This window comes from Sorex araneus, chromosome 1 (assembly GCF_027595985.1).
Source record: "Sorex araneus isolate mSorAra2 chromosome 1, mSorAra2.pri, whole genome shotgun sequence".
NCBI lineage: Eukaryota > Metazoa > Chordata > Mammalia > Eulipotyphla > Soricidae > Sorex > Sorex araneus.
The window spans coordinates 337,902,224-337,929,480 of NC_073302.1; the positions used below are offsets into that span (position 1 = coordinate 337,902,224).

Here is a 27,257-nt window from a genome sequence, read left to right on the forward strand (position 1 = left end):
TCCTGACATGTGTATTAGCACAAATAAATCTCTAGGACATAAGATTCTATGTCAAATAAGTCTGTCACTGTCACTGTCATCCCGTTGCTCATTGATTTGTTCGAGCAGGCACCAGTAACGTCTCTCATTGAGAGACTTTGATTTGATTTTTGGCATATCCAATACACCACGGGTAGCTTGCCAGGCTCTGCCGTGTGGGCGCGATATTCTCGGTAGCTTGCCAGGCTCTCAGAGAGGGGCGGAGGAATCGAACACGGATTGGCCTGGTGAAAGGTGAATGCCCTACCACTGTGCTATCGCTCCAGCCCATCAAATAAGTCTATCATGGATAAATAAATACTTCCTTGGCTCACATATATGAGTTATCTCAAATGTACCAATCATAAATGCAGAGTAGCATATTGGTTGTCAGAGGTTAGAGGAAGAAATGTTATCTTATTCAATGAATATGAAGTTTCAATAATATAAAAGTACATTCTATAGTTAGTATAACATAGTGCCTGCCTCTATGCCCTATGCTCATAATTTAAAAGTGAAGAATAATTTATACAAAGTATATTTTATAATTTTAAGAAGAGTATTTCTGCTATGCATTTCTACCACAATAAAAAAATAAAAACAGATATGTGCATTACTAACTTAACATGACTAAAGAAAATTTTGAAATTTGAGGAATAACTGAAGAATGGGAATAATGTATAATATCATGTATATATAAGGATGCATAATATCAGTATTTGATAAAATAAATAATAATTGTATAGATGTATAATGTTTCTACCGAAGTTATGTAAAAATAAGATGATCATGGACAGAAAATCCTATATCCATTTAATTTTACCATGACCATTATAAGATTAAGTAGTACCGCTAAACCAAGAAGACCTGGAGTTCCTGAATAGTCCTATTAACATCAAGGAAATTGAAACGGTAATCAAAAGTCTTCCCAAAAACAAAAGCCCAGGCCCAGACGGATTCACTAGCCAATTCTTCCAAACATTTAAAGAGGACCTATTGTCAGTTCTTCTCAAGCTTTTCCAGGAAATTGAAGAAACAGAAACACTTCCAAACAGTTTCTATGAGGCTCACATCTCCCTAATACCAAAAGCAAACAAAGACACCACCAAAAAAGAAAACTACAGGCCAATATCCCTGATGAACACAGATGCGAAGATTCTCAACAAAATATTAGCAAACAGAATTCAACAACTCATCAAAAAGATCATACACCACGACCAAGTGGGATTCATCCCGGGGATGCAAGGATGGTTTAACCATGCGGGGGAAGGGTGATGCGGGCTGAATGTAGACTAGAGACTGAACACAGTGGCCACTCAACACCTTTACTGCGAACCACAACACCTAATTAGAGAGAGAGAACAAAAGGGAATACCCTGCCACAGTGGTGGGGTGGGGTGGAGTGGGGGGAGATGGGATTGGGGAGGGTAGGAGGGATGCTGGGTTTACTGATGGTGGAGAATGGGCACTGGTGAAGGGATCGGTTCTCGAACTTTGTATGAGGGAAACAAGAGCACAAAGATGAGTAAATCTGTAACTGTACCCTCACGGTGATTCACTAATTAAAAATAAATTTAAAAAAATAAAAAATAAAAGTAAAGCTTAGGTAAACATATATTTTTATTATATTTATGTAATCCATTTCTTAAAGATGTTGCATGATCAAAGTAAAATTTGGTTTTGCTTTAAAGATTCAACTCAATTGTTATTGAGATATTCATTTATTAGGCAAGATATTTTGTCAGTGTAACTTTCAATACATATTTGTCATAAGAGAAAAGTATAATTATCTTGGCATGGAGACCACACCTGGTGGTGGTCAGAGCTTACTCTTGGCTCTGTGCTCAGGGATCACTGCTGAAAGGCTCGTGGGACTATATAGGGTGCCTGGATTGAACCCTAGTTGGCTACATACAAGACAAATGCCATACCCCCTGGATTATCTCTTCAGCCCCAATTATTTTTAAGATTTTGCCATAATATAATAAACAGAGTAAGGAAAATTCCTTTGTTAATGCCTATTGGCTGAATTTCTAATCCTTGACAGTTGTTAATAGTAAATCTCCACTCTATATAGCTCTTACACTTAAATTTTCATGTTATATTTATAAAATGTTATCTATCAATATTTATGTAAATAAATGTTTGTTTCTAATATTTCAAACAAAATAAAAAACTAACCAGGAAAATATTATCTTTTAAAAACTTACATGGCTTCTGGATTCATTATACAAAAGAGTCCTGAACATTGACACTCTCTTATATCATCATATGATATTCCAAGACTAATCCCCAACATCTGAGTGACAATAACGGAAAATTCCTCCAAGGTTACCTGCTTGGGATACTATAGTAAAAACAAGTAAATTTCAATATTTTTATTGAATTTTTTGTTTATTGAGTATTTTTATTGTTTTATCAAATGCTTAGTAGGTAAGAAGATTTTTTCATAAAATTTTACTAATAGAAGCATATTGAGCATATAGTTATGGTTAATTTTAATAACAGTATTCCAACACCAATCCCACCACCACCGTCAGCTTCCCGACACCATTGTCTCCATTTTCTCAACCACCCCTCAAGCCTGCCCCTGTAGCAGGCCCACAATAATGTATTTTATACTGCTTTTTACCAATAAATGGCTAACACAATGATCAAAAAATATTTCTGTAGAAGAAAATTTGTGAAAATTATTATATCTCATTATGAGGATATTAAAGTCTTTGTCTTTACTATTCTGTTGCTGCAGCCTTTTGTGTTGATGTTTTTGTTAGATGAGATTGGTTGGCTTCTATGTTACATCCCATGCAATCCAGGATGTCAGTGTTAGGACAACTGTCTTTTATGCACAAAGTTTAACTCAAAAGGAGTTAGATGTTGTAGTAAAATGCAAAAAATATTTTAAAAATTAAATACAAAACACCCCATAATACTGAACTCAGAGATATATTCAATAATTCAACTCCAATGACATGGAAAATATGAGAACAAAATCCAATATGGACTTCAACAAATTAAAAAGCTATGCATTGAAAACAAAAGTCTTCAAAACAAAAAGATATGCTACTTTTTGTATTTGGAAGATAATATTCATTCCCATACATCTGACAAAGGGCTATTATTCAGGATATATAAAGCATTCACAAAATTCAACAACAAAATAACAAATAGCCATCAAAAATAAAGGGAAGAGCTGAATATATTTTTTCTCCAAAGAAGATGACCAATAGACAACATGAAAAAAGCTAAGCATCAGTGATTATCAGAGAAATGCAAACATAAAAGTAACAGTGAGATGTCACTTCATACCGTGAGAATAGCTGATATATATATAAAAAGACTGACAGGATTATAAAGAAAATGCAGCCTTCTTTCACTATTGGTTGGAATGTAAACTGATTCATGGTCTATGAAAAACAGTATGGTAATTTATAAAAATATTAAGAATAGAACTACCAGCTCCAGTTGGCCAAAATTATAGACAGTAGTCTAACTTTATTATTTTTCTATATGGCTATCTAATTGCTCTAATACAATCTGCTGAAGAGGCCATTATGAAACTATTTCATCTATAAAATTGTATTTCCAAGTTTATGTCTATATGAGCAAAAATTCATTTGGGTTATAGAAATTTATTTACATTTTCATGAACATTATTTTATATAATAAGGAATGTATGTGTACTACTGATTTTCTTATTCTACTTTAACTTTAAAATAATTTCAAGATATTTACAGTACATAGTAATTTTCCTTATACACATTTTAACTTTATCTGTTTAAGTCCATTTTCAGTTTTTTTAGCATCAAAATTTACAGTAATACTTAATGTTGTGATTTCATGAATGCATAAAATGTTCCAACACTACATCTTCATGGATTCCCCACCTCGGCCTAATCCTTAACCTCCACAATGTTAAATTTAGTTCTGTTGACCAGTTCCCAGGCTATGTTGCATTTGGCTACTTATTTCTTTACTGTGTTTCTTTATATTATAGTCACATATGAGAGAAGCCATTATGCATCTGTCCCCCTCCTGAGCTACTTCACTCAGAATAATACTCTACAGATTCGTTCACTTAGTAGCAAATGGCACTATGCCCATCATTAACAGCACTGTAAACCACAGAATCTTAATTTTTAATTAAAAGTATAATAATTAAAAAATAAAAACACATTAAAAATACATGGTGTCATCTTTTCTTATAGACTAGTAGTGCTGTATTGTGTATATATGAACCATGTTTTGTTTTGTTTTTTTACCAAATCATCTCTTGTTGAATACTTGGGTTGTTTTCATATATGGGCCATTTTAGTAGAGTTATAATAAATACAGGAAAACAAATATGTTTTCTGAATAGAGATATTTGGGCTCTTGGGATCAATGCCAAGAAATGGAATTTCTAGGTCATATGGAAGTTCAATCCCTAATTTTCTAAGAAGTGTCTATATTGTTTTCCAAAAAGGTTCAACAATTGACATTCCGCCAGTGGATGAGGGTTCTTTTTTCTCCATATCTGCACCAACACTGATAGTTTTTGTGATTTTTGATGTATACCAGCCTCACTGGTGTAAGGTAAAAATCTCGTTGCTTTGATTTGCTTTTCTCTGATGGTAAGAGAAACAGGTATTATTTCATATCTGTATTGGCCATCTTCTGTCTTCTTTGAAGAAGTTTCTATTTATCTCTTTCCACATTTTTTGATGTATTTACGTTTTACAAGTTAACACTTGTTATGTTTTACAAGTACCTTATATGATGTAGATATCAACTTATCAGTTGTGGTGATCAAATATTTTCTCCTAGCCTGTGGGGTGTCTTTTTCTGGTTATTATTTCTTTTGCAGTGCAGAGCTTCTTAATTTGATATAGTCCCAATTGTTTATCATTGTTTTCACTTTTTTGATCAAAGGCATTGAGTCATTAGAGACAACTCTAAATTCAATGTCATGAAGGATTTTGTCTGTTTTGCTCAATAAAATCTATCTATTTGGTCTGATTTTAAGATCTTTTGTCTATTTTGAATTAATTTTAGTCCCCTAACTCATCATAAGATAGAGGACTGTCTATGATGAGATAAGATACTGTGTTCATTTTTTCGCATGGGACTGTTTCTCCAGCACATTTGTTAAAGAGGCTTCCCTTGCTCCACTTCATATTCCTTGCTCCTTTGCCAAAAACTACCTGTCATGTACCTGAGAGTCTGTCTCTAAGCTCTCAATTCTATTCTATTGGTCTGAGAGTCTGAGTCTGTCTTTATTCCTGTACCACATTGCCTTGATGAGTTTGATAGTGTAATTTAAAGTTGGGGAAAGAGAAACCACCTATTTTTTCTTTTCTTTTTTTTTTCTCCTTTTTTCCCCCACACCTGGCAGTGCTCCAAGTTCTGAATTCAGAGATCACTCCTATTGGGCTTGGGAGAAACTCTGGGATGCCAGGAATCAAACCTGGATCAGTCACATGGAAAGCAAACCCCCTGGCCTCTATCACTCAGCCCTCTCCTCCCCCCTCCCCATTTTTAATTTTCTTAGGATTTCTTGAGCAATTCGAGGAATCGTATTACTCCATGTAAAGTTCAACAGCAGTTGAAGGGAGAGACTATGCCAGGAGGGAAACCTCTGATCAGAAACAAAGGGGCAGAAGCCACTACATAGGTTTCCTCCGAAATCAGAGACTCAGTGCTCCAAATTTAAAACTAAGTAATGGAAAACAAATGCAAATTTAGAGAAATGTAATTATAAGTGCAACCTAAATAAAATAAATGTTATATAATTTGAACTTTCAATTTTCTTACATAATATCAATAAATAATTACATACCAAAGCAATTACTGCAGAATAATGATCAAAGCATGCCTTTCCAGGAAACGTCGTTCCCACATACTCTGGATGATCACTATAGCTAAATCAGTATACATTTATAATTAATTTTAGGAAACAATTCAAATGTGTTAATCCTTATCAACAATTTGTCTATAGTTCCTAAACTGCTACTCTAAAGAGAGGTGAGAAATTCTTTATATGTCCTTGATTTTTCAAATTTAGAAAATATTCCTGACTAAATGAGATTAAGCACTGGAGAGTTCTAAAACATATCCAGTGGCTCCAAGTTTCAACGGTTTTACTGTTGATAACACTTATTAGTGTTACCAAAACTTAGATAAAATATTTTTATCAAAAATGTTTTACCAATGGACATTAAAAACTATTTTTAGTGTACAGATTAAAATAGTTCTTTCATGTATAATAGCTCAGCAATTTCTCATGGGAATGGTTTTATTATTGGATAACAATATTGTTTCTTCTTTGAGTATGACAGGAAAATAAACTCGTTAAATTATGAATGGAAAAAAGTGTCATGTCTATGCAAAGATATTTTTAGAAAGAACAACAAAATTTCCATTAGCAGATAACTCACCAGATAAAATGCTAAGTATAACAAACAATATGGAAAATTACTGGCAGCGACAAATATATACTTAAAGTTAAATCCCAAAAGATTACATATAACATCATATTACTTAATATAGAACAAAACTCAAAGTTTTCTAGTGAAAATATATTTCTCAAAAATATATGAAATAAGGGCTTGCAGTAATGGGACGCACGGAAGATCTCGGGATGGGGGGCATTACCGGCACTGCTCTCTGCCTAGATGTGACCCTGAGTGGCCGCACACAAGTGGCCTCTCCTCTCCGTTCCTGAATGACCATGATCCCAGAGGCCAACTAACTACTTTCGGCACCCAGCAGCTTCTTGCATAAATGCCTCTAGACTGTGAACTAAGCTACTGCCCCATGCCGCCCAGGAGGGAAAAGGTTTTTTTCTCTTGGCCTTTCCTTTCCCCAGCAGCGGCATGGCAACCGCCATCTTATAAGGCCCACTAAACAGAAGTACAAGCTGGAATGATGCAATTTCTGGCAGAAATTTCTCTGGACTTAATTACTAAAATACCAGAAATCCAAGACCTTATATGCTCTTCATTCTCAGCAATGGAAAACAAATTATCAAATGATGCCTTTTCGGCAGTTCTGATTGTTGGGGGAAAATTCCAAATAATAATAGTGAGTTTTCTGTTGAAATATTGAATGTAATCAAAGTAAAGAGAAAGTAAAGTGAAAATCATCAGCCACACAGGCGGTAGGAGGTGGGGGGATGAGAGGTACAGTGGGGTTCTTGCTGGTGGAACATGTGCACTGATGAAGGGATGGATGTTTAATCATTGTGTGACTGAGACTTAAGCCTGAAAGCTTTGTAACTTTTCACATAGTGATTCAATAAAAAATTTTAAATATATATATGAAATAAAAAAAAACTTAATATGCATAATTTGAATAATGTTTACTTGATATTGAGATAGGCAGGAAACAGAATGAATATACCTTTAGTCTCAAAGCTTTGAATAATTATTAAAAGCTTTATAAATCATGTATAAATCAATAATTAAATTCTGTAACAAATGATTACAATTTATTCAAATTTTCTATTTTTAAGTCACTACAAATTAGACAAAATCATTTTATGCCAATTTTATAGTACAAGTATGTAATTATGGTTGTAAAAAAATCTAAATTATAAATAGTGCACTCACAAAAATACTATTTAGATAGAAAGAGAAGCCTTGAGCACCCAAGACATAGAATCAATAATAAATTATAGACAGGTAATAGAAAGCACTTAACTATTTACAGAATTAAAACAAATATCAAATAGATACATATACCTGCAGGTGGGGGAAAGTCCTTAAATTACAAAGTTGATGGACTCTAAAGTTAGAATTAAGGGTTCAAATCCAATTGCCATACTAGATTTATGAATGCAGAATGGTTTAACCTTTTGGAATATGTATCTCTCATCAGCAACAGTTTGGTAAACATATAAATAAATGACAGTAATCTTTCTTTTTTTGGCTAACAACAAGAAACAGTAATTAACTGAATAAAATACATAATAAATAGTCACTGTGTGAATATCCAAAGGTAAATAATAATTCCCTAAACTAAGCTATATTATAAACATGGGTTTCTCATTTATTTCTAAAAATACTGAAACATTATGCTTACACCAAAAGAAGTGCAATATCATGAGGTCTTAAGGTAAGAAAAGTATTTTTCCATTTTAAAAATCTTTGCAATAATTCATCTGCCTCACCAACGGTAGAAATCTTGTTATAATCTGACCACAACTCTAATGATGCTATCACAACTGTAACTTTAAGTTGGGCAAACATCTAAAATCAGAAAAGACAAAGATTTTTAAATTAATCTTTATGATTCTTTATCATAACCAAACAATTCAATTTTGATAAATCCACATGTAGTTAATGCAGATGACTTAATAATTCATAAACTGTATGCCAGATTAATATAAATCATAATTTTTCATATATGCAAGACTAGTATGCATTTTTATAATATGGAAAAGAAAAAATACTTACTGAATTTACAAAACCAATAACTTCGATGATTTTATTTGTTACAACTGTGGTATCAGAGCCCAAGTAATCAATCTGAAAAACAGAATTAATTTTAAATTTAAAACATTTTAAAATATGTTTGTTATTTGCTTTTCGCCTAATAATAGAATTCGCAGCTACTTTGTGTAAGAATAATTCAAAGCAAGACTAACAAATTTTAAATGAATATAAATAGGATCACTCATATATGATAGTGGAAACATTTTTTAGTGTGTGCTGCAAAAGTGAACAGACTAGTGGAAAAATAAAAGACAACTCTGGAAAGTACTTTGGCAGCCTCTTTAAGAATATATCCAGAGCCCATTTCTCCGCGCCCGCACCCCCAGAATGACTGACGAAGAGGAGGGAGCTGCTTGGGACACCAGCAGCCCACCAGCAACCTGCAGTATGTGACTTGAGAGTTTCCGCCGGGTCCCCTGAGCGGGGGACCGGCGTTTCTCTTTTTTTTCTTTTTCTTTAATCTCTCTCTCTTTCCCTCAACTTCTCCGGGGCACAGCACAGCATCTACCCCACTTCTCTGAGCACAAAATGGAGAGACGCACCCAAATGCGCGGCGCGGCTGGCGGGGGATCGAGGGCGGGGAAGTACCGGTCTCCGCCCACATCGGACACTTAAAGAGAGTGCAGCCACGTGGGCTTTCCCATTTCTCCGCGCCCGCACCCCCAGAATGACTGACGAAGAGGAAGGAGCTGCTTGGGACACCAGCAGCCCACCAGCAACCTGCAGTATGTGACTTGAGAGTTTCTGCCAGGTCCCCCGTGCGGAAATCTCTCTCTCTCTCCTTCAACTTTTTGCCTGGACTTTAGACAGAAACCCAAAACTGCGCGGCCGCAGCGGCCGCGCGACCTAATGTCATCTTAGTATCAGCAATATGTATTGGTTCCTTTTTAATGGGTCGGACTTTTGTGGGTGATCCTAACAAGAATAGTAAGTATTTTGTTGAAATATTGAAGGCAATCAAAATGGTAGCCATCTCTCTAGACTGAACTAAGCTATATCCCCACGCCGGCTGAGAAGAAATATCCTTCTTTCTCGGGAAGAAACGTGGTGTGGTGTCAAACATAGTGTGATGTCCATTAAGCAAACAGACCTGGTGGCGTGGGAATTGGAAATAAGGGGAAAAATTAGGTACATGGACCAGCGGGACGCTGGTGGTATCTCGAGCCAGAGCCGATATCAGCGCAAGACCTTTGGTTCCAGAAACTGCTTGCAGACACTCTACTAGACTATCAACTAAGCCAGAGCCCCACGCCGGCTGATGACGGGAAATAAGCATCCTCTTCGGTTTTTTTCCCTTTGTCAGACAGCGTGGCGATTACTAAACAGGCGTGAACTCGGTGGCGCGGGGCAAGGGGGAAAAAGAAAAGTTATGTAACAAACAGCAGGACTTAATATCTCTATATTCTTAGTAATGGAGAACTATCAAATGCCTCATTGGCAATAGGACTGTCTTTTTCTTTTTGGGGGGAAACCCCAGCAACGGTAGTGAGTTGTGTGTTGAAACATGGAATGTAATCGAGATAAGCGCAAATGAAGTGAAACTTATCACGTACAAGGGTGGGGACTAGGGAGGTGGGAGGGGGCGGCAGATATACTGGGGGGGGTTGGTAACGGAAGATAGGCACTGGTGAAGGGAAGGGTGTTTGAATATTGTATAACTGACATAATCCTGAGAACTTTGTAACCCTCCACTTGGTGATTCAATAAAAAATATATATATATATATATCCAGATATTCATGCCAGAAAGATAGGATAGGGGTTAGGTACTGGGCTTGCACCTGACTCGGTTCGAATGAAAGTGCAGCACTATATATGACCCCCTGAGCACCACCAGGAATGATCCCTGAGAACAGAGCCAGGTGTAAACCCTGATGTGACCCAAAGAAATTAAATAAAACAAATACATAATGTAGAAGGTGCACTCCAGGGCATCTATTACAAAGAGATACTGATGGTCATTTAAAGAAAAAAAAAGTCCATAAATATTTGTGACAGTTTGATCATGGTAGCCCCAAATTGGAAATTACTCCTATATTCTTTGATGGTTGACTAGTTCAATTCACTCATCCCAAGAAACTGAATCTTGTAAACTGTTAATATATGGCACAGACTAGATAAAACGCAGGAAAATACTGCTGAATGGTTTTTAAAAAGAAGATGTAGAATACACAATATTTATGCAATAATCTTGACATGACAGATACAGAGAATAGATTAGTTGTGGCCAGGATTAAAGAAGCGTAGGGATGAATGAAATGATGGGTGTGATTACAAAGAGATAATATCAGTCTTGCAGTCATGGTTCTGCTACGTGGTTTGATTGTGATAATGATGATTATGCAAGAAACATATATGTTCTTATGACATGCAACTACACATAAATTAGAGGTTATATATAAATAATATCTATGCAATGCCAATATAAAATTCCTTATCTATAATCTCTCTAAAGTATACTCTCCCTTTAGTTTCCACAGGACCTTCAAAATGTATCCAAAACTACATTCTTCACTCAAAAGTCTGGCCCTAAGTACAGCACTTCGAATCATCACAGGAAATAACAAAATTGAATTAAATATAGAATTCTGCTTAAGATTCCACTGAAAAAAAGGGGGGGGGCACTGGAGATTCCAGCCATTATCTGCATAAGAACCTGCACTGTAAAACAAACAGCAGCAGCCAGAAATTTAAAACTAAGAAACACACCCTTGGGTACCAGAGAACATAAACCCTAGAAAGCAGCCCAGGCTGCGAGTCCAGTGCTATCACTGCTGCAGCACACCTGGGACTTGAATCCTCAGTTGTCTGGAGTGACATAAATTCAAAGCAGTCTCTGGGTGAAGCTAGGGAGTGTCAACTACACATTGTTCCCAGGTTTACACAAAATCAGGCCCTTGCCCGTGAGTATTCTCCAACTTTTCCTTGAACAAAAAATATCTGAAGGCAAATTCCATCATCCAAGCGAAGTGTTCAATAACAGGAAACATGAATGAATACAGGAGTATTACGATGCTTGATCAAAAGCAAAAGTCATACTAGGTATTATCATGTTATCACCGACACAGTGAAGTCGAAGAGCTCATTTGGATTACTGGACGACAGCAAAGTCCAGGAAAGACCCCACATACACTCTACCTTTCTAAACTCCCTAATGAAGACTTTGGGGCAACAAAGATTAAGACCTTGACTGCCCTGAGGATATCAATGAAGTAAATGTTCAACAAGGATGGGGAATTACTAAATACTGTGTTTTTAAAAATTAAGTATTGGATCATAGAGATAGTATAGAGATTAACCTCTAACTTCTAACAGAGTCAACCTCTGTTCAATTCCCAGCACCACATATAAAACCTGAGTTAACCCTGAGTATCACTAGGAATGATCCCTGAGCACAGACCCAGGAGTAAGACCTGAGAATCACCAGGTATGATCCATTCACCCCGCAATTTGTAAAAATCAAGTATCTAGGTCTCAACCTAAGTAGGTAAAAGCATATATCAAAAACTGTACATTACAGTAAAAAATACATATGAAGATGGGAAAACATACCATGCTCATTGATTAAAAGAGTTATCACAGTTAAAATGACCTTTCGATGCAAAACTTTACACAGATTTAATAAAATTTGTGTAAATATTTACACAGATAAAATAAAATCTGAAGAATGCCATTATCATGGCATTTTTCAAAGATTTAATATAGTACAACTAAAATTTGTGAAACTATGAAACCATCCAAATACTGAAAGATATTTTGATCTGTCATCCCATTGCTCATCGATTTGTCTGAGCGGGCATCAGTAACGTCTCTCATTGAGAGATTTATTGTTACTGTTTTTGGCATATCCAATATGCATGGGTAGCTTGCCAGGCTCTGCCGCACCGGCTCGATACTCTCGGTAGCTTGCTGGGCTCTCCGAGAGAGGCGGAGGAATCAAACACTGGTCGGCCGAGTGAAAGGCGAACACCCAACAGCTGTGTCGCTCCAGCCCGATATTTTGATAAAAAGGAAAAAATGAGAGACATTGTATTGTCTGACTTTCAATTATACTATAAAGCTATAGTAATCAAAACAGTTTAATACTGTAATAAAGACATAATTTCAGAACAATGAGTAGAACTAAAATCTGTAAGAACTCCCTCAGATGTACAGACAGTTAACTTGTGACAAAAAGCCTCTTCAACAAATGGGAGTTGAAAAAAATGACTAGTCACCATTCAAAAAAATGAAAATGCATTGCTACCTCACATTATATGCAAAAGATAGTTCAAAATGGATCAGAATTTGGTGTTAGAGGTCAGAGCACTTTCCTGACATGAGGCCAATCTGGCTTCAATCCTTGGCATCCCATATGTTCCCCAGTGCCTCATCAAATGTGGTCCCAGAGCACAGAACCAGGAGTAAACTCTGAGCACTACCAGTGTGATCCAAAAACTATAACTATATATATGTACACACATATATAGTATGAGGTTAGATTAATCTCTATACCACATATAGATGTTATGAATGGAACAATGGAACAATATATTGGCACACCATATATTTAACAAAGGGCTAATATTCAAAATAACAAGTAGTCTATTCAACATCAACGAAAAAAATTTTAATGTGAAGAGTTAGACACTTCAGAAAAAAGCACATACAGATGTCTAATGGAAATACAAAAAAAGTCCTGATTAACAGGGAAATGTAAATGTAAACAAAAAACACTTCATATCAATAAAATATAAAAATAATAATAATATTGACAGGGTTACAGTGAAAATAAAATTCTCATTAATTTGGGAAAAAATTATAACTAATCCAATATTTAGGGACAAATCTACAGATATGCCTTAGAAAAATTGAAAATATTGCTACCGTAAGATTCATAATTCCATTCCATTGTATCTATCACAATATAGATGCAACACAAAAAAATTAACTCAATACAATACACTTTACTCTTATTCATTACCACATTTTAACCTACATATGGAAACAACCCCAACAAAAGATGAGTGTGTGTGAGTATGTATGTGTTTGTGATATATATGTCATATATATGTTACTCAACTGTAAAAAAGATAGTCATATCTTTGCTACAATATGGATAGACATATAGGTTATCATGTTAAGCAAAATATGTCATAAGGAGAAAACATCCGACCCAAATCCTACAGCCACCACCATGTAAACATCAGCCCATGTCAACAGATTGACAACTAACTCAAAAGAGATGCAATCTAAGTCGCTAAGATTCATGGGTACACTGGTACCTGAAAACTCTGGACATGACAAAGTTGCTCATGATGCACTGCTTACAGGCTTTCAATATCCCAACACCAGTCCCACCACTACCATTATCTTCCCTCCACCATTGTCCCCATTTTCCCAACCACGCCTCAAGCCTGCACATAGTGAAACCAAAATAATTTATTTTATTTGGCTTGTTACCACTAGCTGGCTACTGGAATTATCAAAATATACTTTCGGGAAAAAATGTAAAAATTATTGTATGTCAGCATGGGGACATTAAGTCCTTGTCTGAGAGTTTTTCTAAGCTGTTGTTGCTAGTTGAGCCTTCCATGTTAATGATTTTATTGATCTAGCCTAGATGGCTTCTACGTTAGATTCCCATTCAATCTATTTGCTTCTACTGGGATGTTAGTATTGAAGAGTTCAGAGATGTCACACCAGAAAATGCAGAGTATTTAACTGGGAAGTGAGCTTATATGGCAGCTGTGGTGGAAAGTGGGTATGACTGCCAGGGCTTCCAGAAGTATGGGGACAGGGAGGTGGGGGGAGGTCACCCACCCCAACTCTGAGAAAACCTGGGATTTTCAGCCTGAAAAAAACAGTGTACCTGAATTTTTCAGCAGTCTGGCCTCTCTGTGGAGCCAGTTGTGGGTGGTGGAGTCTGGCCATAAGCATGGTGGCAGCTGCTGGGGTGTGAGTACAGCTGCCAGGACGTTGGCAGCACGGGGACTTGACAGACATTCTCCTGAGATCACCTCCGAAGTCTCAGCCAGGAGCAAGGACATCTAAGAAATTTTGTGGTTATTTTATCTCTTTTGAGATTTAATTATGAGTCTCTGGAGCAGGGCCAATAGATGAGCTTACATGGTGATATGGGTGTTTAACTTTAAAATTATTGCTATTGAGAGAGAGACCTTAAAGAAGTGACCTTAAATACTAGGCCCCAAAAACTCAGTTTCATATGCAGGATTATTATATAAAATTTTAATAAATTTCTGATGTAACTAGCATATTTGGCTTTTAATTTGCTTTTTGTATCATTTCCTTCATTATATATATATGATTATAATATTTAAGTTCTGAAAAATAAAGTTGCTATTTAAACTAAATAAAAAGGAATATTTAAGTCTGTCTTTATATAAGGATAATAATATATTCACACCAAATATTGTTATGCAAATAAAAAGCAATGCACATACCAAAGGTTTGTCCACCACAATATGTGTTTCCAGATAGAGAGGACTGGTGTCTGCAACAGGTGGTTTTAACTGTATAAAGAGACAAAAACAAAAAAAAAACAGTATATTAAAACATGAAAACTTTCCAACAGTACTTAATCTGGAAGAGTCCTGTGTTCACTATGACATAACTGCAAATAAGAATGCTAAGCATTTTAGATATGACTTAATGCTTAGATATACACACACTGTAAAGTAATTGTGATTAAATACTAACAGAGCCATCATCTCAAACTTTCCATGTAAATATGTGTGATGAAAATGTAAGATGCCCCTCTTAAAAAACTTCAGTTTACAACACAGAATTAGTGTGGTAATAGATTTACTATTATCACATTGCTGTTTACTAAATCTATATAACTTAAACTTTGTAGCCTTCCACTAATGGTACTTCCCCACTATTTCTTGTCCCCAGCTCCCATAAACCACAATTATAAGCTTTTCATTAAGAATTTTAGCATTTTGTGTAGATAAGTGTACCTATATACCCAAACTGCAGAGTTAAAAATGAAAGCAGGGTGTGTGTGTGGGGGGGGGGGGCGGGGGAGGTGGCTGGGAAGGAACCTGGGGACACTAATGGAGGGAAGTTGATACTGTTGGCAGGGCTGCTGCTGGAACACAATATTCCTAAAACTCAACTTTGGATAACTTTGCAGATCATGGTGTCGTAAGTTAAAAATAAATATTAATTTTTAATTTTGTATTGCACAAATAAGACAAGAGATCAAATAATATTTTCTTTTTTGCACCTGGCTTATTTCAACTAGCATGATATGCCCCAGGTTCTTCTGCATTATCAAAAATGGCAGAGTATTTTTAACATTTAAACACTATACAATATTCTGAGTGTGTGCATGTGTGGTCATATTTTTGTTATGAGTGACAAAACAGGTGCTATTATTTATGAAGTTCAATGTTATTTCCTTGTTTTGAGGCCACATCCAGCGGTGCCCAGGGCTTACGTCTGGTTCGGTGTTCAGGAGTGACCTCTGGTGGTGTTCAGGGAACAATGTGTAGTACTGGAGGTTTGATAAGGTCCGTGGGAATAAAAGCAAGCACCTTAATCCCTATACTATCCTCCCAATCTTGTTATTTCTGAGTGCAAAATGTTCACATTTTTCTCCTCTATTCTCCCCATTCAGTCTCAACTGTCACAGATCAAAGAGAAAATACACAGTGTGCTTGTTCTTGCATTTGTAAATTGAAATCTTGGCAGCAGACGGTAATTTCTTCAGATCAATCAAATGAGTGCATATACCAGGTTTTTTATCATTCATTTGATGGACATTTTGGTATTTTCACATTGTGGTTACTGTGTGCAATACCAAAATAAGCACTGGTGTGGGGATATGTCTTCAAGATACTATTTCATTTCCTATGAATATATAACCTAGAAATAGAATTATTGAATCCTATGGTATACCTCATGTTTCATCAATTTCTGATAACAGATATACCAAATTGTATTCCAACTAATAGCATATTTTATTTATTCTTTTCTCCACATCCTCTCCAAAGCTTGTTGTCAAAGGACTGTGATAGAAGGAATATGAGTATTAGTGGTGAGTGTCGTAGGGGAGCATCTTTTGAAGAAATATGAAAGTATAAAATATATATTTATCTTTTAAGCCAAAATTACATCAATAAAACATAAATAATAAAAATTTTAAACACCAGACTTTTTTCTAACTAACTATGGTTCTGTTTAGAGTTGTACAGTGACCTCCTAAAGGATGGGTTTCAGGATTTGCTTTGTTCCCTTAAATTTAAAAATTACATGGGATTGGAGCAGACACCAACAGTATTCATTACAAGCATTTAAAGCCAAATGTACCACATGTAACCACATGGAGCAAGACATGGCATATTGGACAAACAAATGGCACACTAAAAAGCTAGAATAGAAGAGGGTGATGACAGACATATAGTGAGAACAAAGTCTTTCAAAGCTCTAGCATATACCAAGTAATCTGGGCCACACCTTCCCAGGACTTCATAGATGCTCAGGGAAGACCTGGATATAGCCATCTCTCTCGCAAGTGTGAAGTCATGAATTTGATCCCTAATGTTGCCCACATACATAGAACGTAGTCCTAGAAGTTCTGCTGTGTGAGACCCATGGCAGCACAGCAGAATATGTAATCTCTGCTTATTCTATCAAAATAAGCAAAATAAGCACATTTTGCTACACACATCTGAGTGGTTATAAGCTATATAGCTTATATATATATGTAGCTTATATATATGTATATATATATAACTTATAACCACTCAGATGTGTGTGAGCAATGAAAGTATGAAATCAATGGTGATCATCATATCCAAACACACGGGATCACCACAACCAAAGGTGTGTGAGCACCATAGCCAGGACTGCAACACTCCAGAGCCCAGTGTGAGTACCATGGCACCTGGATAAAGGGTTTAAATAAATGATTGTTAGTAAACAGAGTGGACCGTAGACTAATAATGCTGATATCCTTACTAGAAGACATTTGGAAGGCAAGACCACGGGAAGAAACAGTGAAACACATGACCCTCTAAAAGCTGAGAAGTGAGGCCTCCTTAGAAACCAAGCATCCTCAGTGCCCTTCAGATACTGAAGGATACTTCAGTCCCATAATACATTTTGGTTCTTAAAACATTCAGTCTGTGGCACTTTTTCTCGTTTTGTTTTGGTTTGTTGTTCTTTTCTTACTTTGTTTGCGGGGAGGGGGTGCAAAACCCAGCAGTGCTCAGGAATTATTCCTAACTCTGCACTGAGGAATTACTCCTGGCAGTGTTCAGGGAACTATATGGGTTACCAGGAATTGAACTTAGGTCCTCCAGGTGTAAGACAAGTGCCCTACCCACTGTACTATCTCTCCAGCCCCCAGAACTCCAACAATAAAAGGAAGTCCTACCATTTGCCAACAACATAAATGAACCTTCAAGACAATATATTGCATAAGACAAAGCAAAGAAAAATAAATACCATGTAATCTCATACATGGAATTCTGTCACTGTCACTGTCATCCCATTGCTCATCGATTTGGAGTGGGCACCAATAACGTCTCGATTTGGAGTGGGCACCAATAACGTCTCCATTGTGAGATTTGTTGTTACTGTGTTTGGCACATCAGATATGCCATGGGTAGCTTGCCAGGCTCTACCGTGTGAGCTCTATACTCTCCAAGAGGGGTGGAGGAATCGAACCCTGGTCAGCTGCTGCAAGGCAAACGCCCTACCGCTGTGGAATTCATAGGCACATAAAACATTGCTGGCTGTCAAAAGCAAAGGTTTAAGGTAATAGGGGAAATAAAAGGTAAAATGTTTCTGTTATAAGATAAATATATTTTGAAACTATAACTTTTAGTATGGTGACTACATTAGCAATACTGCTATTAATATTTGAAAATTTCTACCTAATAAAGAGTAGAACTTAACACTTCAGTTTGGGGTGAAAGAGTGATGTTTGCCAGTTCTGAATAACAACACATTTTTTCTCCTGTGCACCAGCCTATACCAGGTTACCAGTGTTAGAAAGTGGTAAAAGAAACAACTTCCTATAAAGTTTGGATGACAAAAGCACCACCCTAGAAGAACTGCAAATGACTAGCAGGAAATTGGCCTTGAAGTACCACCATGAAAAGTATCCAAATGAGAGAAAGAAGTCTACACAAATTTCTCAAGTTTATGAAGGGTTCTCAAATGCAAAGGAAAGGAACTGACCTGACTAACAAAGAGAAACAGAACTTTTTTTTAATCTCCCCACTACCACCACCACCACCACTTTCTTTAAACACTGTAGCTTACAAAGTTGTTCATGATGATTTGTTACCAGCAATCAATATTCCAACACCAATCCCATCACCACTGTCCCCTTCCCTCCACCACTAACTCCATTTTCCCAAACAGCCCATAGCCTGCCCCCATAACAAGTCCACAATAACTTATTTTACGTTGCTTATTACCATTAAATGGCTAATGGAATGATAAAAATATCCGATAGGAAAAAAATGTGAAAATTGTTTTATCTTACCATGGGGATACTAAGTCCTTATCTGAGGGCTTACTAAACTATAGAGGAACGACATTCTAAAGAAAGTTTTTAAATAGGAGTAGTAATTATGGCTTTCCCCTGGGTATCTTTGATCTGTTCTTTTGGAGGAAGAGAAAGGATTCAGAAAGAAAGGTACAAATACTGTACATCAACTCTCAGTACCTCTGAAGATTTATATAATTGTGCAACAGGAAAGTTAGGTCAACAAAATAATGCAATTTGTGACAAGTATGAAGGCCAAGTTGGTAAAAAAAAAAAAAGGGCGTGTGTGTGGGGGGGAGGTAGTGGTATAGTTTTCCCAATTGCAGAGTTACTAGAATCCAAATAGTAATTCATAACGTTATACCTGGTATGGTTCAGCAAATTTTGTCTATGTTCATAAAAAGACAGAGCCACACAGAACAAATTAGTCCTAGAGATAGACATAAAATATGCAATGGAATAGAAAAAAATAGAAAAGATTCTCTGGTGGTGGGTGTGGTGTTGGAACGATATATGCATAGAACTATCATTAATGGTGTTGCAAATCACAATACCACAACAAAGATTTTTTTTAAAGAAAGGAAGATTCTAGATAGTCATATTGACAAAGGTTTAAAAAAAATGACCAGAAGTTAATGTTCCATAGTGAAAGATACCAAGACCAGACTTGACCTGGAGGTATTATTGTGCCTGGAGTATGATCTGGAGATCAGGAAGATTATACTGTTTTGCATAAGGCATGATTATGTGTATACACCTGCAACTACTAGGCATCACCGCTGGTCTAGGTCACATCGTCAAGTATGAGGATTTTAGGGAGTACATAAACCATAGAAAAGGGGTCACCTGATCATTTTTTTCTGAGAATGGCTTTGTCTCTCCCAATAAACTCTCTTTTCTGAGAGAAAGGAAGTAGAAGAAACTGATGAAATAAGGTAAAAATTGTGGAGTTTGATTCAAATCAGGAAAAACTACCATTACACTGGAGATTTAAAGAAAATAACGAGTATTATCCAAGGGATGGTGTTCAGTTTAGACCTCGAAATGATAACATTGAATAACACTCACTGCTGGCATCTCATATTTAAGTAAAGAATGGATAAAGGACTATAATCAATATTCTCACTGCTTGAGCTATTTTTGTTTTAGTATTCATACTGTTTTAAATTCTGATTTCACCTACTGTATGGTAACTACAATAAATTATATTAAGTCTTATATAAATAAAACTGAATCATTGCTAAAAAAATTAAATCAGATCAGCAGTGAGCATGGTTTTCTGATCTAGTAAGAGCACTGTTCTAGAAGGAAAAGACACAACTCTGCAGGAAGAGGTTTCCTGAGGGCCAGCAAACTGGTGGCAGTTTCAAACATACTCTGTAACGGATGCTGCGCTATAGCACTGTAGCACTGTCTTCCCCTTGTTCATCGATTTGCACCCTTTACTTGGTGCTCCCTTCTCTATCTGAGCTGCCTTTTTCCCCAGCTTGTGAGGCCGGCTTCTAAGCTGTGGAGTAATTCTCCTGGTACTTATCTCTACTGTCACTGTTACTGTCATCCTGTTGCTCATCGATTTGTTTGAGCGGGCACCAGTAACGTCTCCATTGTGAGACTTGTTGTTACTGTTTTTGGCATATCAAATACACCACAGGTAGCTTGCCAGGCTCTGCCATGCGGGCGGGATACTCTCTGTAGCTTGCCGGGCTCTCCGAGAGAGATGGAGGAATCATGTCACTAATGCTTGGCTCTTCCCTTAGTTCAGACCAGTGTGGGGCGTGTTTTTCTGAGTTGTGACCCCAGTTAATATTCCCCGCCATATCTCTTAAGATCCACAAATTAGCCTCATACAGAACTCTCACCAGTGCAGCCTGGCCATCCAAAGCACATTACCCCAAGAGTTCATTAGCCCCTACTCTAATCAACTTTCCCCCAAACTCATAAAGGTAACAGTGAGCACAAGAAACAATACAACCCTAATTTTAAAAAAAAGATAGCAGTAAGTTTGAAGAACACATTCCCCAAATCAGCACAGAGGCTCCACACACGTACACAGCAGCATCAACTTGGAAGCGAATATCCTTGATAGGGAAAGAGGAAATCACTCCCTACTGAGTTCCTAAGGAGCCCTGCTGGCAGTGGCAGGGATACTGAGAGTGTGGAAAGAACCACCTCCAGATGCCAGGCACTAGAGAGAAGCAGCAAAGAGCGCCACCATGAGGAGGGATGAAGATAGGGGTCCTGAAGTCTCAACAAGGAATACACACATACATAATTTCTCTGATAAAGAATTTAGAGACAAACTAGTGAGGATATTTAATGAGCACAAAGCAACAGTGGAACGGACATCCAATAAAATATGGGAGGGTATGAGAGAACAGTGGAACAGATCGCTAATAATATGGGAGGATATGAGACCAGAAATAGAAAATTACAAGCAGAAAACTTAATGATGAAAAATTCAGTATATAAAAAGGAAAAGGTCAGTGGATGCCCTCAACAGTAAAGTAACACCACCCTGATACCAAAAGCAGACACCACAAAACGAGAAAACTACAGGCTGATGTCCCTGAAGAACACAGATGCAAAGACCCTTAACAAAATACTAGCAAATAGAATCCAACAACTCATCAAAATGATCATACATCATGACCAAGTAGGATTCATCTCAAGGATGCAAGGATGGCTTAACGTTTACAAGTCAATCAACATAGTACAACATATCAATAAAAGGAAAACTAAAAACCACATGATCATATACATCAATAGATACAGAGAAAGCTTTCGACAAGATCTAGCACCTGTTCATGATAAAAAAAAAAACTCTCAACAAAATGGAAATTGAAGGAGTATTTCTCAATATGGGCTGGAGCAGTAGCACAGCGGTTGGGCTTTCACCTTTCATGTGGCCGACCCGAGTTCGATTCCTCTGCCCCTCTTGGAGAGCCTGGCAAGCTACCGAGAGTATCGAGCCCGCTCGGCAGAGCCTGGCAAGCTACCCGTGTGTATTGGATATGCCAAAACAGTAACAATAAGTCTCTCAATGAGAGACGTTACTGGTGCCCACTCGAACAAATCGATGAGCAACGGGATTTCTCAATATACGTACCTCAATATAGCCAAAGTCATCTACGACAAGCTCACAGTGAGTACTATTCTCAATGGCGAAAAACAAAAAATCTTCCCTCTAAGATTAGGTACAAGACAAGGTTGCCCACTCTCCCACTTCTATTCAATATAGTGCTGGAAGTACTTGCCATAGCAGTTAGAAAAGAAAAAGATATTAAGGGCATCCAGACAGAAAAGGAAGAAGTCAAGGTCTCACTATTTGCATATGTCACGATATTATACTTAATGAATTGAAATATATACCAAAAAGCTCCTAGAAACAATAGATTCATAGAGTAGTGTCAGGTTACAAAATAATACCCAAAGTCCATGGCTTTCCTATAGGCAAATAATGAAACAGAAGAACGTGATATTAGAAAAAACAATTCCGTACACAATTGTGCCGCAGAAAATCAAGTAAAAATCAGCTTAACTAAGAAGGTAAAACAAAGAAAAAATATACAAAATGCTACCTCAAGATATAGAAGAGAACAGGAGAAAATGAAAACACATCTCCTGCTCATGGATTGGGAGAATTAACATTGTCAAAATGGCAATACTTCCCAAAGCATTACACAGTTTCAGTGTGATCCTTAGAAGGATACTCATGACATTTTTCAAAGAAATAGACCAAACAACTCGTGAAATTCATATGGAGCAATAAATCCCCAAGAATAGCTAAAGCAATTCTTGGAAAAAAGAAGATGGGAGGCATCACCTTTCCCAATCTCAAACTATACTACAAAGCGATAGTAGTTAAAATTGTACAGAATTTGAATAAAGACAAATCTGCAGACCAATGGAATAGAGCTGAATATTCTGGCACAGACCTAAATGTATTATCACTTAATCTTTGATAAGGAAACAAGAAATATGAAGCAGAGCAAGGAAAATCTCTAACAAGTGGTGCTGGGAAAATAGCTACATGCAAAAAAAAAATAATGGATTCAGACTTCTATCTAATGCCATGCACAAAAGCCAGATTAAAAACGGATTAAAAACCTCAGCATCAGACCTGAATCCAATGAGGTATATGGAGAAAAATGTAGGCAAGACCTCCATGACATTGAAGCTCAAGGCATCTTCAAAGATGAAACACCACTGACCAAGAAAGTGAAAGCAAAAATTGACAAATGGGACTACATTAAACTAAGAAGCTTCTACAACTCAAAAGAAACAGTGACCAAGATACAAACACAGACCATGAAACTGGAAAAACTATTCACCCAATACCCATCTGATAAGGGTTTAATATCAAATAAAAGGCACTGTTCTGCAAGAACTTTATAAGAAAAATCATCCAACCCCATCAAAAGATAAGGAGGAGAAATTAACAGAAAATTCCTCAAAGAAAAAATTCGAATGGCCAAAAGGAACATGAAAAATACTCTACATCACTAATCATCAGGGACATGCATTTCAAAACAATGAGATATCATCTCACACCCCAGAAACTGACACACAACCAAATAAACAAAAACAACCAGTGCTGGCATGGATGTGGGGAGAAAAGGACTCTCATTCATTGTTGATAGGAATGCCGACTGGTCCAACCCTTTTGGAAAACAATATGAACATTCCTCAAAAAACTAGAAATTGAGCTTCCATATGATCCAGCAATACCACTTCTGGGAATATAACCTGGGGTCCCCAAAACATACATGCCTATGCTCATTGCAGCACCATTCACAATAGACAGAATCTGGAAACAACCCAAGTGCCTGAGAACAGATAAATGGATAAAGAAACTATGACACATCTACACCATGAAATGCTATGCAGCTGTTAGGAAAAATGAAGTCATGAAATTCACTTATAACAGATAGCATATAACATATAACATATAACATGGAGAATATCATGCTGAGTGAAATGAGTCAGTAGGAGAGGGACAAATATAAAATGACTGCATTCATTTGTGAGCTATTTTTTAAAAAATTGTCTGAGACTAATATTCACGGCTAGGGAAAGCAGGGGCCAGAAGGACTGGTCAATAGTCGGAAATTACCACAAAGTATGGAAGGGTCTGAGAATAGTTTAGATAGAGGAGGGTCCAGTATGAAAATGCAATAGTTGGAAATGATTACTCTGGACAAAAATTGAGTGATGAAAGTAGGTAAAGGGATAGACATGATAACCTCTCAGCATCTGTACTGCAAACCATAATGCCTAAAGTGAGAGAAAGAAAGAGACAGAGACAGAGAAGAAAGGTGCCTGTCATAGAGGCAGGCTGGGGTGGGAGTGACTGTGGGGGTAGGAGGGAAACTGGGATCATTGGTGTTGGAAAATTACACTGGTGGAGGGATGAGTGTTGGGACATTGTATGACTGAAACCCAATCATGAACAGCATTACAAAGCTGTTTCAATAAAAAATTAAAATTAAAAAAGAAAACACAAAGATGGCCAATACATATATTAAAAATCTGTGCATCATTGAACCTAAGAGAAATATAAATCAAAACAACTATGAGGTATTACCTCACACATCACCTAAAAAATTAAAACCAATGTTGACATGAATATGGGGGGAAAAGGGACACTCATCCACTGCCGGTGAGAATGTTGACTGTTTTAACCTTTTTAAGATACAATAAGAACACTTAAAAAAAACTAGGAATTGAATATGAATTCAATGAATCCATATGAATCTGCAATTCCACTTCTTGGTATCTACCCCAAGGACCCCAAAACTCTACTCAAGACATTTGTGCTCCTATGTTCATTGCAGCACTATTCTCAATAGCCAAAATCTCAGAACAACACAAATCTCCAAGAACAATTAAAGGATAAAGAAATTATGATATATACATACACAATGAAGTATGACTCAACTATAAGAAAAGATGTTATCCTGAAATTTTCCACTACCTAAATAGAACTGAAGAGTATCTTGCTAAGTGAGTGAGGCAGGAGAAAGACAGATACCAAACGATCACTCTCATATGTGAGATATAAAATCTCATAGTAAGGAAACAACAAATGGCCAAAAAGCAACAGCATCTAGGAACTGGTCAATAGAAAGGAGCTTACCATTGCAGTGAGATGTGAAGTCAGGTGGAGATAGTAAGGCCAAGAGGGACCTTTAGACAGCGGTGGAGGGAGATGCTCATTCTAGTGACAGGTGTGGTGCTGGAATACCATACACATGAAACCATACCATTGACAGTATTGTAAAATAGCAAATCACAGTGGCTCAAATAAAATATACCAAAACAACATATTTTTAAATAAAATTACTGCTAGAAATTTTCAGGTCATGCATTTTCATTGACTTAGGCAACATACATAAAATTGTTTATACTGAAAAGCTAGGTGTGTGTATTATCTTCAGTTGTATGGCTCTTAGTTATTAACCTATAATATTTATAATTCTGTATTTATCTGGCAAAAAATTTAATTTGTAGAGAAGTGTTGGTCTAAATAGTTACTTGTGTTGAGTCATTGCTTTGTCTCAGCATTTATTGTTGCACAAATTGCTAGTTAATAACTGTATCATTGTATCACTGTCATTGCGTTGTTCATCAATTTGCTGGAGCGGGTGCCAGTAACATCTTTATTCATCCCAGCCCTGAGATTTTAGCAGCCTCTTCTTAGTCGTCTTTCCCAACAGTGACATATTGGAAGCTCTTTCAGGGTCAGGGGAATGAGACCCACTATTGTTACTGTTTTTGGCATATCAAATACGCCACGGGGAGCTTACCAGGCTCTGCCATGAAGGCAGGGTACTCTTGGTAGCTTTCCGGGTTTTCTGAGAGGGATGAAGCTAGATTATAAGAGGTCATGCAGCCACAAATGCAGCTACACATTTCCAGTATGTTTGTTTTATAGTCTCTGGATCTTTGGCTATTGATGGAATTACATGGTACCCAAGGCAGTTTGTGGGTGTGACTGCCAAGCTACTGGAAAATGGGGGAATCTGGGTGGAGGAGGCCCAGTCTTGATCTGAGCAGACTTGGAGATCTCAGGCCCGGGTCCTGCACACCTGTGTTCCTCTGCCGGTCCCTTCATGTGTGAGGCACATCCGAGCTTTTGGAGAGTGGCCTTGACCATGGCTGTAGCTGGGTTCCGGAGGTCTTCAGCTGCCAGGGCTCTGCGTGGGGCTGAGAGGGAAACTCAATCCTCCCCCTCCAAGGGGTCCTGGTGAAGACAGCCTGGTGCGGGGGCAAGAGACTCTTGATAACACAGTTGATAACACTATATTTAATTTATCCTGTGATATCAGTGACTGAAAATATGTTTTGTTAAAAAAGGATTTTATTGGGGCTGGAGAGATAGCACAGTGGGTAGGGCATTTGCCTTGCACGCAGCCGACCCAGGTTCAATTCCCAGCATCCCATATGGTCCCTTGAGCATCACCAGGGGTAATTCCTGAGTGCAGAGCCAGGAGTGACCCTATGCATCACCAGGTGTGGCCCAAAAAGGGGAAAAAAAAGGACTTTATTATAAATGCTGTTAAGGCTTTTACTTGTATAATAAATGTATATAATTCTTAGATCAGTTATATTGTTCCCTATTTCTCCTCAGATGATGATAAGCCTCAGGAATAGTACCTGGAGAACAGTAACTTAGAAGTGTCAAACTCCTTACATAGAGAAGTTAATTACATATAGGAGATAAGAACATATTTTTTAGGCATATTGCAATATTACTATAAATCATTTTAAACTTGCTTTCCAAAGTAACTGTAATCTAATGTTTCTTGCTATTAACAAATGCATTCTAAAATTTGTTGAGCAAATTATGGAGAAGAGATTAATTCCAGGTTTAACTCAGATTTTTATGCACTTAAAAATATCAGAATTTAAGCAATTTGTCAAATACAAAAATATTTCCTTAATGTGATGATTATTACAAAGCATTTTTAAAAATCACAATAAACATGGACTGTAACTATGTGAGGTAGTTAATGTTAATCTATTTTGGTAATAATATGTCACTGTCACTGTCATCCCATTGCTCATCGATTTGTTTGAGCAGGCACCAGTAACGTCTCTCAATGTGAGACTTATTGTTACTGTTTTTGGCATATCCAATACACCACGGGTAGCATGCCAGGCTCTGCCGTGCAGGCGAGATACTCTTGGTAGCTTGCCTGGCTCTCCTAGAGGGGTGGAGGAATCGAACACGGGTCGGCTGCATGAAAGGCGAATGCC

At 37.1% G+C, this 27,257-nt stretch overlaps 1 protein-coding gene across 1 annotated transcript in view; it reads right to left on the minus strand.

The window, feature by feature from the left end:
- ADAM32 (ADAM metallopeptidase domain 32) overlaps positions 1-27,257 on the minus strand; it is a 167,561-nt gene that overhangs the window by 94,172 nt on the left and 46,132 nt on the right. The window contains exons 7-11 of the mRNA XM_012932332.2: positions 14,935-15,003; positions 8,454-8,525; positions 8,080-8,246; positions 5,837-5,918; positions 2,229-2,365 (exon numbers count right to left, since the gene is read on the minus strand). Of these exons, the coding sequence (XP_012787786.1) occupies positions 2,229-2,365; positions 5,837-5,918; positions 8,080-8,246; positions 8,454-8,525; positions 14,935-15,003 (527 nt within the window). The remainder of the gene's footprint in view (positions 1-2,228; positions 2,366-5,836; positions 5,919-8,079; positions 8,247-8,453; positions 8,526-14,934; positions 15,004-27,257) is intronic.